Source organism: Perissodus microlepis, chromosome 2 (genome assembly GCF_051167445.1).
Source record: "Perissodus microlepis isolate ML-2025 ecotype Zambia chromosome 2, ASM5116744v1, whole genome shotgun sequence".
Taxonomy (NCBI): Eukaryota; Metazoa; Chordata; class Actinopteri; order Cichliformes; family Cichlidae; genus Perissodus; species Perissodus microlepis.
The window spans coordinates 2,626,522-2,644,912 of NC_140462.1; the positions used below are offsets into that span (position 1 = coordinate 2,626,522).

An 18,391-nucleotide genomic window follows, 5' to 3' on the forward strand; every position below is an offset into this window, starting at 1 on the left:
CCAGGTTTTTATTGTTTTTTGTTGTTTTTATTGTTCTTTTCTTCTCTGTTTGTTTTTTGTGGGTTTGCATTGTGCATTGAACTTGCTGCAGATGGTGATTTAAATGCAGAATGACAGAGCCCTTTTTCTATATAACAATATAGCCAGTTTGCAAGCAATTGACTCCTCTATCAAAGACATGCGTTGTGGGAGTCGCCAATCTGTGTGAGATTGATTATAGTCAGTTCAAGTGGGACTTAGTTGTTTGGAGACAGGTTTCATCCCACCAGAAAACCTGTGCAATTACCTTGCAGTCAAAAGTGGTCACACAGAGGTTGCGGGTGTTGCACGCTGATCCTCTTTATGACCATCTGACCACCATTACTACTTGCAGTTAGTGGGCAACCTCCACACATGCCATAGTCCAGCACTGATTGGTTGTTATTTTTGGAGTCTGTGAAACTCTCTGAGTCCAGGATGAGCAGAGTAGATGTTTATGTCATCCTTGGGTTTGAGCCCAGACCTTCCCCGCCTCATTCTGACCATCAGTCATATTCATCCCTTGCACTTCATACAGCACATTCAATTTAAATTCAATTCAATTCAATTTTATTTATGAAGCACCAAATCACAACAACAGCTGCTGAAAGATGCTTTATATTGTAAAGTAAAGACACAACAATAATACAAAGAACACAGAGAAAACCCCAACAATCGGAACAATCAGAACAATCAGCAAGTGTGGGCGACGGTGGTAAGAAAGGAAACTCCAGCAGAACCAGGCTCAGGGAGGGACGGTCATCTGTCATGACCGGTTTGGGGGTGAGAGGAGGAAACCAGCACAAAGAGAGCCAGAGACTAATAATAACCATTGATTAAATGCAGAGAGGTGTATAAACATATAATGAGTGAAAGAAGGTGACTGAAGAAGAAACAATCAGTGCATCACAGGAAGCACCCAGCAGCCTGCACCTGCTGCAGTGTAACTAAGGGAGGATTCAGGATCACCTGATCCAGCTCTGTGTGCTTTATCAAAAAGGAAAGCCTAATCTTAAAAGCAGGGTGCAACACATGCATCCAACATATGACCTCTTACTCTTACAATGACAATGGGCTGGTGTGGCTTCTCACCAAGTATGTTTCATGACAAACACACACTCACTTTCACCTTGTTAAAGATGCAGCGCTTGATGACCCGTCATGATGAATGTTTGCTTTAACTTTTATTCTTATTTTTTCTCCCTTTTTCCCTCTTTTTTATAATGTCTTCTCTTTTCTTTTGTCTGTCAGCTCTGGCATTGTTGAACAGCACATGTAGAAAATTTACAGTAAAATGTTTTTTTTTTTTAATTAAAATTAAAATAAACTGTCCCAGAAGAGGAGCCTACACAGAGTTTATAGAGCTCCTTGTGGCAAAGCAAATGTATTTGGCATAATAGTGTATTCAGACCAGGAGAGGATGCCATGATAACAACCTCCACCTCATCAGCTTTTACTTAAAGACAAGCTCAAGCACCCAGTCTCCTCCGGGTTGTCTGCCTCCTCAGGTTCCTTTATGTTAGTCCTATGAAAGTTATCACTCTCTCTGTTAACGTCTGTGTCTCCCATTTACCAGTTTGTCTGAAGGCCGGTTCTGGGACACTCCCCTCACTTACTGACCTGCTGGGTCACTCTCCAATGATCTCTTTACCTGTGGAAGAACAAACCAGTGGCCTCCGCTTCTGAAAATAAAGCTTGATTTAGACTTCTGTGGAAAAATCTATGTCCTAACTGACATTGTAACCAGAAACTCCTTTAATTTCTACACTGCAACCTTCCACAACATTCAAGCCATTGTGGTATCCGTCGACCCGACGTGTAGTTACATTTCTCGAGGTGCATCAGGTTAAGTCAAAGGATGCAGCGTAGGGTTAAAATGGGTTTAGGGTTATGGTGTCATTGATCTGACAGAGAATTATAAAATCACATGTAACTGTCACAGCTCAGAGTAAGCACTGCATTCACCCTCACCCTCACTAACTGCACTGCTCATGAGTGACACGACAAAACTTGAGGACATGGAGGACTGGAGTCCAGCTAAAGGCTGGTTGTGCCACCTAAAGACACATATAGGACAATAATGGTATGTGTAACAAAGCTTCAAGTTTGAACTCAATTTGATGCCATAGATGTGGAAATTGAGGCTGAAATTTCAAAGCTGCAGAGGACAGTTTCACATGTATTAACTGTTATTTTCCTTCTTTTTTTTCCTCCTGAAGTTTTAGTGAGAGAGGAAAACAACTTAGACTGAGTAATAATAAAAAGTCATCTATGGATAACTACATGTTATTTTTGTAACACTGGGGTATTATTTTGTTTGTATGCATGTATCCAAATGTGTGCTATATTTCACTGGGCTCACTAGAATGTGAATGTCCCACTGAGCATCGCTTTCAGACAAACAGGCCTTTTTCTGAGGATGAAGGGGAGCTTTGTCAGACAGAAACGTTGGGATTGTTTGACACTGGGAGTGATTTTTTTTGCGCGTGTGCGTGCGTGTAAGAAAAGGATTATGTTTGTCTCTTTGAGAGAGAGAAAATGTGCACGTCTGTGAGGAAGAGACTGCGTCTGTGTCTTAACGGATTTGTTCAAACAGAGAGTGGCACGCCTGTTTGTCTGTGCAAGAAAAACAAGTGTTTGGTGATTCTGTCTGCATTTCAGTCTGATATCAGCAGACAGTGAGTGTGCATACACGTGAACAAGGCTGCGTGTTTCTCAGCTTTCACTTCTGCTGCGTTGAGTCAAGATGGAAGCACAGCAGCTCAAACGTGCAGCAGCTTCTTCTTGTACAGCATCGTTTCAGACGGTGAGTGAAACAGACTCTGTCTCTTCCTTCTGTTTCTTTGTTTCAAAGCATCAGCTGTTATGCATCAGACTTTTTTTTTTATCTCAACTGCAACAAAAATAATTAAACTTTAAAATAATAATAATAATAATCCAGGAGACTGGGAGCTGAGGAAAACTTGTGCTGTGTACTGTGGCATGACTGGTTGGTCTACAACTTTGGTCCAGAATAGTGGGTCTAAAAAACCGTGAAAAAGGTTTTTAGTTTTCTTTTGCAGTTTGGTTTCAAATAAAAACCTTTCAAATATTCTGTAATAATTGCAGTTAAAGTTACGTGTTTCAATCAGAAATGTAGAATATGAAATTATTAGAATATTTACAACACTTGGTTGTGGCTTTGTACCACAAATTACTGCACCAGCACCCATTTTCTTCTTGACACTGTTCTATAGATTCTCCATGAGGTTCAAGTCAGGTGAGTTCGCCGCACATTTGGTAATAGTTTTGGGGCAGGTGCTGAATCCTGCTGCAACAGAAAATGGTCCTGTCCATAAAGCTTGTTGGCTGACCGAAGCATGAAATGCTGTAAAATCTCCAGGATGATCGTTGCATTGACTTTGGACTTGATAAAACACAGTGGATGACAGCGGCTGGTGTGGCACCTCAAATCATCACAGACTGCAGACACGTGACGACAGGTTTCAAACACCTTGGACTCTGCGCTTCTCCACTCCAGACTCTTAGATCTTTGATTTCTAAATGAAATGCAAAGTTACTTTTCATGTGAAAAGAGGACCCTGGACCACTGAACAACAGTTCAGCTTATTCCCTGTAAGATGTTACTGATGTCGCTGTTTCAAGAGGGCTTTGTTTTAGGAATTTGCTGAAGAAATCTGTGCACGGTGGCTCTTGATGCACTGACACCAGCCTCTGTCCTCTCCCTGTGAAGCTCTCCAAAGTTCTTGAAACACCTTTACTCGACAATCCTGCCAGTGCTGCGGTCATCTCTGTTTCTTTTGCATCTTTTCCAACCCTGATTTTCCCTCCCTGCCAACTTTCAGTTCATATTCTTCAATTTAGCACTCTGTGAACAGCCAGTCCTCTCGGCAGTTACCTTCTGTGGCTAACTCCTCATGGAGTGTACTGACTGGGACCATCTGTGGCTGTGTTAACATGAATTGGAGTGCCTTAAAGAATTGCCTCATGACAATCTCATGTTGTGACAGCCTTCATTGGCATTAAGCTGTTTCCCTCGCAGACAGAAAACTTTACGTTATCTTAAAATGGTTGTTCTCTGTATTGCTCTTTCTTTTTGTTCACTTAAATCGAGCGAGGAATCTGGGAACACTGCAATCCTTTGCATTATGAACTTCTTGGTTTATGGAATGTGACAGTGTGACAAGCCGATCAGCTCATGTGACGACAGACAGTGTGAGAAAATCTTTCACTTTCTTTCTCTGTTACACTCTGAAAGGAAATGCTTGAATTATAGAAAAACCTTCTGTTTACTTCAGTACTTTAACTGCATCACATTTTAAACTGTAATCTTTATATTATCTTGAATCTAGAAGGTAATTATGATAATTATTATCTAGAAGTAATCTAGAAGTAATTATGACTAATGACAGTGGATGAAAAACAAGCTAATAGAGAGTTCTGCTCATGAACTGTAAACACAAGGGGGACGTAAAGAGATGAACTGCTGACCATAACAAAGCCCTGTGGCCCTGGTGTCATTTATATTAACTTCCAATCCTAGTATTACAATATGATTACATTAGAAATAAATAATATCACAATAATTAGGTTTGACTATGACTAAATAGTGTTTCTAGTGACATGTAGGTGCCCTGCTGGGCGTGACCCTTTTTTCACATGTCTTTATAACAGTTTGGGTATTTTTAGGTACTTGACAGATTTCAGAAAGAAGAGATAAAATTAGAAGTCTGGAGGTGAGATTGCTCTTTGGGTCTGGTAACATGAGCTCGCTGAATTTAGCCTATCAGCTGATTATATTTAATGGCCTTCGTGGCATCAATGTTACAATGTTTTGTGGTTATAATGATGCAGTTCAGTACATTTAAATTATATATATTTTTAAATATCCTATGTTTCTATATATGGTACATTAGTCATTACCACTCAGGGCTGCCGCTCCCCAAGCCTGGTTCTGAGGTTTCTTCCTTTTAAAGGAGAGTTTTTCCCTCCCACTGTCACCAAAGTGCTTGTTCACAGGGGCTCATCTGATTGTTGGGGTTTTCTCTGTATTACTGTAGGGTCTTACATTGCAATATAAAGCACCATGAGGCAAGTGCTCATTTACAACTTTTTAAACTGCATTTCATTGAATTGTCAATGAGTTTATGATTATTTTATTATTCATAAATTATTATTATTATTATTAGTCAATTGATTTTTTTTTTTATTGTATTCTTCTCCCTTTAAGGCCACAGTCAGCTGCTGAAAGGAGCATCGTCGGTATTGTTGCATCCCTGGTCTCCTCCTTCTTTTCTCCTTTCCCCTCCCTTCTCCCGTCTATCAATCCTCTTCTCAACACACGCACCCCGATTTCCGCATCGCCTCCTCCGGTATAATGACCAACGATAGCCCGGAGGAGGAGACCCGAGCTCCGGGCGGCGGAGGAGGTGGTTGTGGAAGAGCAATCGGTAGAAAACACCGAGCGGATGACAATGTGACGATCCTAACATCATCCATGGATTTACACAGAGCCGGCCGGAGCCGAGCCAGCAGCAGCAGCAACGATGCCGCCCCGAGCATCACGTCCTCCGTGGATCTGAGCACCTCCTCCCTGGAGCTAAGCATCCAGACGCGGATCTTTAAGATCATCGTCATCGGGGACTCCAACGTGGGGAAGACCTGCCTCACCTTCCGCTTCACGGGGGGCAGCTTCCCCGATAAGACCGAGGCCACCATCGGCGTGGATTTCAGGGAGAAGGTGGTGGAGATCGAAGGGGAGACTATCAAGGTAACAGGCAGCAGAGGAGCTGGATGCTGATCAGTGGTGTTCCCTCACTCCTACACCCCTCCTCCTCCTCTCGGCTGAGCTGATCAGCTGCCAGTGGACACACAGGGGGGCCGTTTCTTTCATTTTATCCTCACACTCTCAAAGGATGGGCAACATTTTAGAATGTCTCTGGAGAAATGTAACATTTCAAAACATATTTTTAGTACATTCTAAAGAACTACAACTCCCTTTTTCTTTGCCGCACATGCTCTGTAGTCAGTAATAGGCCACAGGAAGATAAAGGTAGCCTCTAATGGATTCTATTGTATGGCTCAGTAGGCTTTTTGTGGATTTCGAGTTTGAAACATAAACAGAAATTAATATATTTTTACAAATCTGACTATGAATGCAACATTTCTTAAGAGAATTTTAAAACTCTAAATGAAAAACAAAAGATCAAAATCTGACTGTGGTGCTGCAGAATCTATAAATATGCGCTTGTCCACCTTCAGCACGTGCAAGCCATTCATTTACATGTATAATATAAAGCAGGTCTACAAGGTGATTGCAACAATTAAGCTGTTCAATCAACAAAAATAACCACATTCCAGTGTTTGCACAACGTGTGAGGCAGCATCGTAAATGTAGGCCACACTGTCATGTGCCCTGATTGTGAAATTAAAATGTAATGACTTTGAAGATCATTTCTGGAGCAATGCGTACTGGCAGATGTAACAAAACCAACATCAGACCACAGTGTAAAAACAGGTTCATGTATCATGGCAACTAACTGGTCAAAGATTTTAGCATGAATATGAAAGGTTAATAATTTGCTTACTCATCTGGTTGGTCTGTAAGTTTGGGTTTCTTTAACTGTGATTCCTGACTCACACCTTGGCTGGTCACTCAGACCAGATGCTGTGATGTCAGTGAAGCTTACCTTTGTGTGCTCCCCTCCCTGCTTTCTCTCAGTGGATTATTCTGTGTGCATACTCCAGGTTCCCCCAGTGCTGACTCACAAACACAGTTGCACAGTCGCATTACGTAGTATTAGGTCATTGTATCTGAATCATCCAAATGCTCCCCAGACACACCTGCCACAGTGTACAGTCATTGTTGTGAGACTGTGAAAATATCTGCTTTCTTGTTGCTGCTCTCTGAGCTGGTTACTGCTGGTGGAGTACATGGAAATGGGACATTAAATTAAGATTAATCATCATTGGTAATTAACTCCATTTGCATGAGCAGCTGTAAGAGGAGACAGCTGTGACTCCCCCTATCTGTATGTCTTTAAAATACTTAAAGAGTGATCAAAACAGGCCCAGCTATTGTTTTGTTTTTACATTCATTTTTCTGTTCAACTGGTAATCCCACTGATATTGACAAGCTCTATTTCAACAGAGACCTTGTCAAGATGGCAGCAGTTTCTGACTGGATAATTCAAAGACAGGACGCTGCCAACATTTATCTTAAAGAAGATGCTGCAAAGAGAATTTGCCCGTCAGTGAGCCCCCCACAAGTTTGCCTTCAGCACCAGAGCCAAGATGTCAATGTAAAATCCTGCCTTTTTATGTAAAAGTGAACTCTTCCATTGCTGAAGTAAAAACTAGGCCATTCTGTAGCAGTGGGGAAAAAATGTTGTCATACAAGTCAAAATTTAATTTGTACCTTTGATATAAGAGACTAATATATCATTAAAATTCAGAGGATTAAGTACAGAGGGATTAAACTGTGCAGCTCTTATGCTTTCTATTCCTCTGGCTGGTAAATATAAGTAAAACACAAATTTACAACTTCAAACGGCATAAACCTGCGTAGGACTATAAAAAGAAAAGCAGACTGATGTGTCAAAATAATGTCATTGATTCTCACGAGGGCATGAGATAACCTGAAAAAATATGTTTCGTAGCTTTTGACACATCAAATTGATGAAAACAATGCTATTTACGTATTCAGCGTTTCTTTTTAAACTGACGTTCCCTCTGAGTGCATACATAATGCCGTATCTCTTATATTCACTTTCATAACGTCCATTTGTAATCAGTTTAAATAGGATGCAATTTTCTCAACTTATCAAATCATGAGGGCCACGCGTTCGAAACGCTGAGCTTTGATGTTATGGTTGGCTCTGATGCAGCCTTCTGCCTCTAATGATAAATAGCTGCGCTAGTCCTTTCAAATGGTAATAGCAGATAATTCTCTGGCCCTTTTTACACTGCAGGCCTGTGCTAAGTGTTGTGAGAACTCCCTGCTGATATACAAAGTGCTACTGATCAGACAGAAAAAAACAAAACCGTTTTTGTGCATTAGTGAAAATAAATTCTGACCTCCGATTCATCCTAATGGCCTTATATACACCACTGTAGAGGCACTCCAGGTGCATTTGTGGCATAGTAAGGCTAAATCTGAAATCAGTAATTATTAAAAATTACTTCATTAAGCAGTGGTATGGTACAGTGCTGGGGCTAAATACTTCTCTTTTGCTCCCCTGATGACTGGGGTAGTGAACAACACTCCAAACATTTGATGAACTTGGCTAACTAGCTTGAATACCCTAATTTAGTTTGAAAACATAATATGTTAAAGAACCCTTAATGATTTGATCAGTTCTCTTTTGAAGCCTCAAATTTGGTATATTGGCAGCAGATATTTTGTATTTTTGAAATCTGTCATAATCATGTTTTTTATGATATTCTAGTTCCAGCTGGAACCAGAATAGTTTTCAGCTAATGCTAGCACTAACATAGCATTCCAGCTAGTCTAGCTAGCTCACATGGTTAGAAAGGTAAAGGATGCTAATTTTGGTCAAGGTTTAAAATGAATTGAAGAAATAAAGAAATAAACAAACTGGAAAAATAAAGAGCTGACTCATTGGAGTGTCTTTAAGTACAAACGTAGTACAAAAGTTAGACATAGCTACTGTGACTTCATGTTGTTGTTTGCAGTCTCATTGTTTGCAGTCTCATTTTAAAGCCTTGAGCATTTTCAAACAAAACCAAGGTGGGTCTTACTACGAAAATGCGTGCTCATTTACTCCTGCATACCTCAGGTAATACTGCACTTTGAAGGATGGTATGAACAGGATTTACAAAACAGACTTCATTTTTTATTCAATATGACTCAAACAAGTCACTGAGCCCATAAAGTCTTCAAGAAAGTGTTTACAGAAAGCTGTTTTCTGTAGACGTCTATAGGTCTAGGTAATAGTGGGTGAAGTCTTGCATTTTAACATATATACACTTATTATGGAAAAGTAATTGCGCTAATGAGAATAAAACCATATTTTGTACTTAATTATGTAATTATGCTTATGTCTGCTGTAAAGCTGGACATTTAAATCTAGTCTTGACACACCTGTGGAGCCAGCAGGAAGTGTTTGTTTTGATGAAATGCGGATTCTGGGCTTTTCGAGTTTTGTTTTTCAAGACCAGAGATTGACACTTGCTTCTAACCCACATTACATTATTTTAGGATACATACTGTAGATATTGGCTGAACCTGCTGTTAATGATCAAGCAGAAAAACGCACTGTACTGTAGAACCATGCTCTCCTGAGACCCTGTAGCTAGGAATATATTTGCACTGTTTCCTGCTCACGTGGCAATGTTCTGATTTGCAAAGTTGCAAGCTTAGACAACTCATTGCAGCCTAATTCATATTCATTGTTATTTCATTTGTAGAATTCTCAAGTAATTGTATGCAACAAAAAAAGCTGTTGCTGTTACTTCTGATATTAAAATTGTCTTATATTTCATGATCTGCTGGATATTCTAAGATAATACCATTTATCCTTTCCACTTTTGTCAGTGCTGTCTCTATGTGTAATGATCGGTTGTCTCTGTAATTTGTATATAAACCTAAGTCGTCTGTCTCTACAGGTGCAGGTATGGGACACAGCAGGCCAGGAGCGCTTTCGTAAATCCATGGTGGAGCACTACTACCGTAATGTCCATGCTGTGGTCTTTGTATATGATGTTACCAAGATGGCTTCCTTCCGCAACCTACAGACTTGGATAGAGGTTGGCATTACATTGTAAAAATCACTTGTCAGTGAACAACAGAGGAGGCTGACTTACAGCCGCTATGTAATGATCCCCCTTTGGTACCATAAGGACTCTGAGCATTGTTCAGTGTTCCCTCCTTCCCCAAGACTGTTTATTAGTCACCTTTTGACACTGTGCTGTTTCCATCACCAGATGTGGTTTGGTGCTGTCAGAGTCTGGTGCTGTTTGGACTCTGGAGTTTGACGACACAGGAGGCAGATGAATCCAAAAATACGTACTTTTACCAGCCATTCACCAAATCTGAAAAGGGAAGAAGGAAAAAAACAAATGGGAAAGTCAAATCATGTGCAGTCAGATTTTCTACACAGCAGTTCTCTTTCTCTGAGTCTAAGTCTCAACTATTAATAACAATCAAGACTTGAACCAAGACACAAGTTGTAAAACTGAAATGCAACTACAGTCATCTGAAAATAAACACAAGAATCAGTGATAACGTCACTAGAGATGGGCATCCAACCAATATCGCATTTTTAAGACCAATATTTGATGATTTCAAAAGCCAGTATTCCAACATGTCGGTCAATATTTTTCCCTCTTGACAACAAGTTGCAGAGCGCCCTCTAGTGGACAAACTATATACAATGTCAACACTCATAACATGGTGGAAGGGTGTTTCTCCCTTCTCTTCTTTTTTCAGGTTTCCCTTAATTACCCATTATAAACAGTGCTTACTCAATGTGCACTACCACTGATTACACTGCACCTTAAATTGCACCTTACAGCTTATATATCTGTGTATCTTTTCTCTTTATTATTAGTAATTTTAATGTAAAAATCTACATACTGCTAATGGGGAGATGTGAAACAGTAGTAACAGTGACAATAAAGATCTATCAATCTGTACTTCCGAAGCTAACACTGTGACAAGTGTTACAACTGCTGTTGTTATACACACTGGCCAAAATCATTTCAATGTGTAACAGCAAACTGACACTGCTATAATAATGTTCATTATTTACACTACTGACAATGTGGCCCCTACTACCCCCGAACAAGGACAGTAAAATTAACCTAAACTCCTGTTTAAGCTCATTTTGACTAGCATTTGCAGCCCTTTAAAGACTAATGTGGCAGTGGCATGGCGGCACTGCAAGTGTAAAATTCACACAAGTAGAGTAATTTTGTGGGATGTTGTAAAGACAAAGACATTTCTAAGTGTTAATACAAGCTCTATTTAGCTCTGTTTAGCTCTGTGTCTCACTGGCACAGCTTCCAGGGTCTCCTCTCAGTGAAAGTGAGTCATGGTTAATGTGCAGTAACCTGTTTTCCTGCCACAGCAATTTGTTGGAATGTCTAAAATGGAAATAATTTATAGCCAACACTCCCTTTTTAATTTAGTGTAGTTCTGTCAGCTTTTGCTAGAAAAAAATTGTCTTATTTTTTTATACACGATATTTATATCAGTGGTTTTGCATGACAGATGCTTTCCAGCTTGTTGTTATCCCTTCAGTACAGCTCACTGTGAAGTCCTGATATTCTAAGTATTATCAGTAGATATACTGTGGGTAATTTTTAGCAGCAGTAAAATAATTTGTAAATTATATATAATGTAATATCTTATTCAATATATGTACATATAATATATTTAATGTAATATATAAGGTTTTTTAATTACACGTGATTATTTATATATTATTCTATAGTGTCATTTATTTACACTGAATGGTGGGAATGGTGACTTCTCGCACATCCTGGCATCAGTGTGATGACATCGATGTATTTTAAATGTGAAAAAGTCCTTCTTTTGTTTTCACAGCCAAGAGACCAAATGTTTATGTTGTACTCTACATGGTTTTACAGACACACAGCCAAAGTTTATAAAGCGATGTGCTTTTCACTTTCCAGGAGTGCAATGGTCATCGGGTGTCGGCATCAGTACCTCGAGTCCTGGTGGGGAACAAGTGCGACCTTGTGGACCAAATACAGGTTTGTGTGCACCGCCGAGGATCGCAGCGTGACTTCAGGGTTTATTCATCATCCACTTAACAACCGATCACTCGTGCTTTCCCAGGTGCCCTCCAACATGGCGCTGAAGTTCGCCGACGCCCACAACATGCTGCTATTCGAGACGTCGGCAAAGGACCCGAGAGAAAGTCAGAACGTCAACTCGATCTTTATGTCCTTGGCCTGCCGTCTGAAGGCCCAGAAGTCTCTGCTCTACAGAGACGTGGAGAGAGAGGACGGGAGAGTGCGACTCACACAAGAGACTGAGACAAAGAGTACTTGTCCTTGTTGAGGAAAAGGAGGAGCGGGAGGCATAACGGAAGGGAGGAGAGAAGAGTTTCTCTACATTTGAAGAAGGAAGAGGAAAAGGAATGATAGGGCGAAAGACAAGAGTCATTTAAATTTGTAGTTTAGGAGAAGGATGGGGGTGTGGGGGTGTTAAAGCTGACACTACGAGGTGGACGGTAGAGGGGCTAAAAGCTTGTGCAAAGGACTGAAAAATCACCAACATCCTGGGAGTGATGCATCTGTTAACAATTCAGAAATAAGATGAAGCTGCCTTTTCAACTACAGTATAGTTTAGAAATTCTTCCACTTATTTGCACATATATACACAATCTGAGTAAAATCTAGTTTCTTATGACGTCAGCGACACAGAGTCTCCACGCAAAGCTTACCCTGAAACCAGCCGTAGCTCGGTGTTTTCCAAGGTCATTATTAACCGCAGCAGCTTATTTTACTGGCTGTTGTTTGCTGTCAGAGCTTAATATTTGTCACATTTCACCCTTGTTGTGATTGCACCATTTCTACCGCCTTAAAAGCTAAACAGCTGGCTCTAAATTAGTTTTAATGACCCGAGGCAAAAACAGCAAAGATGTTTCAAGGATTTGAAAAAGCATTCATCAGATTCTTCTTTTGTTGAGAAATATTAGACTTTTATTGTCTTCCCCCCTCCTTACATTTATGTTGCCTGATATCAAAAGCCCTCAAGTGAAGGACTTAAAATCATTGTGAGATTTAAATGAATGGAGAAGATGACAGATTGCAGGCTCTACAGAGGAAGACCTTGACGAGAAGGTTTCCTGCAAACGGGCCATTTATAGGTTGCCAGAGAGCATGTCAGCTATTGATTTAGAAGCTGTGAGATCCTTTTACCCTTATGCAGGTGAAAGGCACTCTCCTACAAAGGGGAGGCAAGGCTCTTGTAAGACTCATGTAAATGTATCTTCTCCATGTTGTCCCAGTGGCCTAAGCCATCTTTGCCACTGGATGTAAATTCAAAAACATCAAGTCTTTAAAATAGCTGCCCGGCTCTCTCCTGTTATGCAGCATCAATGCTCTAATAGGTATTTTTCAAGCTAGAGGCCTTCTAGCTGCCTTAGATGAAGCTTCACTGCCTCCAGTCTCTGAAAATGCAGGAGAGAAAACTGTGAACCCTGTGTAGGTGATGGAGAAGCCTTTGTGCTGCTGAACCCTTAAGCCTGGATTATTCGAGTCACTGGTGAAACTGGCAGCATGAGACACTGTAGAAAGCCATATTTAATATTTCCTGCACACAGAGAGGCAGCTTGCTTTGCACTGAGGAAGCTCCCATGTAGGCTGTGGGTGAAGGAACACACTGTACATAAATCAGTGTTTAAGCAATGAAGCCTCTGTGTCACAAGAAACCATCCAACATCCCAACTGTGATGTATGTCAGTTTGATATAGTAGCACACTTAGCATATTTTACCACTGTAGCCTACTCTTGTGTGATTCTATTAATGTATCTGGATGCCATATGTAGAAAAATCAGATCAGTGAGCATTTAAGAGCGGCGTTCCCTCCAAGCTGACAGTCTGATGTCCTGATTAAATTATTCACAGACTGAATCTGAACACTGTGCAAATCCAGAGAGCTTCTGCATGAGGTGTGCCATGTTTTGGCGATCTTTCATACAGGTTTACGAACGGTGCAAAAGTCTTCAGCCACAAATAGTTATAAAATAGTCCTAGTCATTTCATAGCAATAAAATAAAGTGCTATTTCAGGATGGTGTGCACTCTGCCCTTAAAAAATACGAGGCAAATGGATGAATGGAGGACAGGAGAAGTGGCAGGCCTTAAAAGCTCTACAGCAGATATCTGAAAGTCATTTGCTTAAGAAAAAGGCAAAATCGACCAAAGACCCGACAGGATTTTCAGTTGATCCACCGACTGTTTGCCAAAGCCTCATCAGAAATGGTTTCAGTGGAAAGGCAGCTGTCAAGAAGCTTCCTAAAGAAAGGAAACAGGGACTAAAATGTGCCAAATTACACAAAAGCTGTAATAAAAATCAGTAGAGACAGGTCTTATTGACCAATGAATCCAAATGTAACATTTCTGGTGTAACTCACTGTCAGCAGGCACAGCGGAGGCCAGAAGAAATGGGTCCACCGCGTTAGACCATCTGGAAAACGCTGCTTGGCAATTTCATGTTTGAGCATGACAATGATCCAAACACACTGTCAATGCCATAAAATTTGAATTGATTAGAAAAACACACAGTCGTGGATTGGCCTCCCAAGAGCCCAGACTTCAACATTCCTGAAGCAGTGTGGGATCATCTTAGTTAATGTATTTCCGTGTATGTGTGCACCTTTCAAGAAATTGCTACACCCATTTTCCTACCAAAATATAAAGAAATGAGGGCCGGCTCGAGACTTTTGCACAGTTCTAACAGCAGGATCGAACAGCTGTCACAAGTGAATCAAATGACATTACTGTAAAATATCAGGAAGAGCTCTGTTCATTCTCCTTATATGGGCTAATCTGTGACTTCTTTTGTTTGTTTGTTTATTTGTTTTTAATCTCCATAAATGGCATCCACAGGTGCGCCTCAGCCACAGCTGGGGAAACCACTACGTTCAGGATTGATGGAGCGGTATCCCAGGACATAAAATGTAAAAGGAATTGTTCACCCTTTAAATTTTAATACATTAACATCGACAGCTTTGTCCATCAGTGGGTTATTGTAAGAATGCTAATTTAGTCAGTGTCATACAATTGGGATGACTGAACTAGACTAATGAGCAGAAAAACACATTGTGGAAAAAAGAAAAATGTGTCTACATTTCTGTTAGCAGATTTACTAACATGGTTTCAAATGAATAGAAAAGAAAATGAAGCTATAGTTAGGTTGTTTTCACTGTCATCAACCAAACATATATATCACTGTTTATGAAATTATTCAGCAGTTTATGTCATTTACTAGAAAATGTAACATCGCTTAACAAACGTTCAGATTTAACCATTTAAAACTGCAAATTGTGCATTTTTCCAGGTCGAAGAGTTGCAAATATATGCTTGCCTTCCCTTTTCTCTATATCTCCAGTGTGTTTTCTAATATATTTGTACTTTTTTGCAGTTGATTTGTGTCATTTTTAATAACCCATGTTTGCTCTTGAAGGGTTGCCTTTGCATTTTGATATTTAGTCTGGTATTATTGTTTATCTGCAAAACGTCTGTATGTGGAAAATAATAAATATCGAATTCACTTTGAAGCATATATCATTCATATATATCCATAAGAACACACAAACATCGATGGACAGCTTGAACAAGCCAAAATTAAACAAGTTAGTTTATCATCACAGTTCATTATTTGATTTACTGTTTTAAGTGAATTAGGTTCTTTTTTTTTTTTTTTAGAAAACATGTTTTTGTTATCTTTTAAATCCTTAAGAAGCTGTATTAGCTTTAGCGTCATGTTCAGATGAATGTGGTCTTTCTTCGCTTAAGAACTAAAGTAAAGTTAGCTGCAGTCCTACAGAGTATCAGGATATTGGTTTTATACATTACCTACTTGCAGTGCTAACACAACTTAGCCCATGGTAGCTTAAATCAAAGCGCTAGCTTATTTGCTAGCTTATTTGCTAGCTAGCCAGCTCATTATTAGCTAAAGTCTCACTAATTTAAAGAATATTTTAACGATTTTTTAATATTTAGGATTTCTCTGGTTTTATACAATAATACAAATTGTTATTTCGCTTTATTATCTAAAACAGCATTTGTCTTTGGTACTATCTACAGCAGCGGTCCCCAACCTTTTTTGGGCCACGGACGGTTTGTGTCCGACAATATTTTCACGGACTGGTCTTTAAGGTGTCACGGATAAATACAACAAAATAAAACCAGTGCCGGTGTTGTGCCAAAAAGTGATTGCCTGCCAAAAACTGATTTCCAATGTTTCCGTGTGTTTTTTATGTGTAATATCGTTACGTATGTTGCTAAATAGACTTTGGTGAACAGGTATTACAAATGGGTTATATATAAAATTTAAAAATTACCTGTTTCTCAAGTATCTTTGTAACTGTGTTATTGTTCTTACATTATAATCAATCAGCTCCCTTTTGTCCACTTAAAATATCTTTACAGAACTATTTTTGCCTTTGTTGCAATTTCAGCTGTCCTCTTGGCCAGATTACGCTCAAAAGAGAAATTTTTAAAGTCAACAATAATTTTTTTAACTGCATAAATAAAGGATACATAAAAGTCACTGCCAAAAACTGATTGCGGCTTCTACCTTGTTACAGGAATGTTGTTTGTTGCTCAAGATGATGTGATATCATTTATGAGGGATACATTTGACATATGTTTTACATATTATAGACCAACAAGCTATTTATAGCAGTTTAAATACAAGCAATCAGTTTTTGGCAAATACCAGAAATCAGTTTTTGGCAGACAATCACTTTTTGGCACAACACCGGTACCAAAAAAATATGATTTATTCATAACACACGCAAAAAGGCCCAGGGAAACTGAGTTAACAATAATAAACGATAAAAACCCTGAAAACCATAAATTTCACACCTGAGCCTCAACGCCCGTGGCCGGGTAACAAACAACTCCGGTCCGTGGCCCAGGGGATGGGAACTGCTGATCTACAGCATCTTTGACTGACACAAGGTCGAATCAGACCTGGGGACTCAAATCCGTGTTTCTTCCATCTGTTCTTCTGTCATTCTACATAGTGTGGAGGCTAAAGCCTATCCCAGTTGCAACAGGGCAAGAGGAGAGGTACACCCTGGACAGGGCTAATTCAATTTCTTTACACCCACTGGAGCTCAGTGTAAGTTAATAGAAGTCAGCGTTCCTTGTTTGATGACTCTTCAGATTGATGGACGTTGCTGACAGGGATTTCGAATGCAATGCACCCCATTTAATCAATACTACAAAAACGTCAGACTAAAACCGAGAATACTGAATCGCTCTTTTTGAAAAAGCCTGAAGAGTCATGTTGGCTGATTTTATGGTATTGTAATTTGGTTAGATCCTGTAAATCTGTGGTGACTTTTGTTTTTGCCTGTCAGTTAACTCTGCTTTTGGACTGTGTGTGATTTCCTCGTCTGTTCATATGTTTCATATGTAACACTGTTATTGTTACAATCTCACCAAGAAACTTACGATAAAACTGCTGAAGAAGCATCACTTGACTCTGAACCTTTTTCGTATCACTGCCCTTGAATTGGTTGCTTTAAAAACAGTGATCAGATATGCAAACACTTGCAGTCAGCTGCAACCTTTGGTGACTTTGATGCATCAAGACCATGATGAAAAGGCAATAAGATACAGTCAGTCTCTTATCAGTCTATTTTCGCTAATATGTTGATGAACTCTCAGCAAAAATTCACATTAGGCATTAATTCACATTAATTACTTACATTCAGAGTCCAGTCAGACCTTCATTTTTGAGACCTAAGTTCAAAAATTAATCTGCAAAAAGTGACGTAGTTGCTGCAAGACAGATATTTAAATGCAAAATGACAGGAGTGCTTGGCAACCATGCTTTTGCACACAGATATAACCAGAATACAACTACGTTACCTGAGCTGCATCGCAGACAGTTTACACTCATCAGTCCAAACTGACTCCGACTGATTGCAAAGTGCTGCCAGTCTGTTTCCTTTGCAAGGAAGCTGTCATCCTATTACTTTGTAGAGTTTAGCTTATGTGCCCGTGCCAACAGCATGGTGTCTTCAGTTTTCAGTGTTTCCCTCACACGCAGAACTCAGGATTTCACATCTGTTTATCCGTTCTCTTGCTCTCTGTCCTGTATCCTATTTCACCCTTCATGTGTGACCCTGTTTCTGCTGCACTCTCATTCTATTTCTGTCTTAATCTCGCTATAGATTATCCCTGTAAGTTACTCTATGGTCCTCTCATATGTCACTGTCAGCACTTCTTCATTTACCTCTGTCTGTAGTCTGTCTGCATCTTCCCCTTCTTTTTCTCTCCCTCTCTTAACATGTGGCCTGTTGTAGTTCCTTGTTTTTGCCTACAAAGTATAATTCTCAAGAAGGTCACATGTCCATAAATAGATGTAGCAGATGAGTGCTGCTGAGTGTTGAGAGAATGAGAGGTTTATAGAGGAAAAACATGAGGTTTTAACTGATCCTTAATACTGAATCTGCAGGCCTCTGTTTGAAGGAGCATTAAAATATTTAAGTGGCTAAATCTCTACATTTATCCATGCCATGCCTTGCAGTTAAATGTAACAAACGTCTTTAAGCATAAAAAGGCATGTGCCCTGACTTTAAAACATAGTTATTATAGTTATGTTTTCGGTTTCCAGGCAAAACTATTTTGGAGTGGATGA

The 18,391-nt window shown here is 39.7% G+C and overlaps 1 protein-coding gene across 1 annotated transcript; it reads left to right on the plus strand.

The window, feature by feature from the left end:
• Window positions 1–2,560: 2,560 nt before the first annotated feature.
• Window positions 2,561–15,293, plus strand: rab33a (RAB33A, member RAS oncogene family). Its single transcript, XM_084940107.1, has 5 exons — window positions 2,561–2,824; window positions 5,249–5,788; window positions 9,646–9,786; window positions 11,677–11,757; window positions 11,843–15,293. The coding sequence occupies exons 2-5, from the start codon at window positions 5,396–5,398 to the stop codon at window positions 12,065–12,067; spliced, it is 840 nt and encodes a 279-aa protein (XP_084796233.1). The 5' UTR covers window positions 2,561–2,824; window positions 5,249–5,395; the 3' UTR covers window positions 12,068–15,293.
• The last annotated feature ends 3,098 nt before the right edge of the window (window positions 15,294–18,391 follow it).

Bases quoted from the DNA above. Each gene is read 5' to 3' on its own strand.
- rab33a (XM_084940107.1), top strand. From the start codon at position 5,396: ATGACCAACGATAGCCCGGAGGAGGAGACCCGAGCTCCGGGCGGCGGA. The intron at 9,787-11,676 runs GTTGGCATTACA...TTCACTTTCCAG, and splicing joins ACCTACAGACTTGGATAGAG to GAGTGCAATGGTCATCGGGT. The intron at 11,758-11,842 runs GTTTGTGTGCAC...GTGCTTTCCCAG, and splicing joins ACCTTGTGGACCAAATACAG to GTGCCCTCCAACATGGCGCT.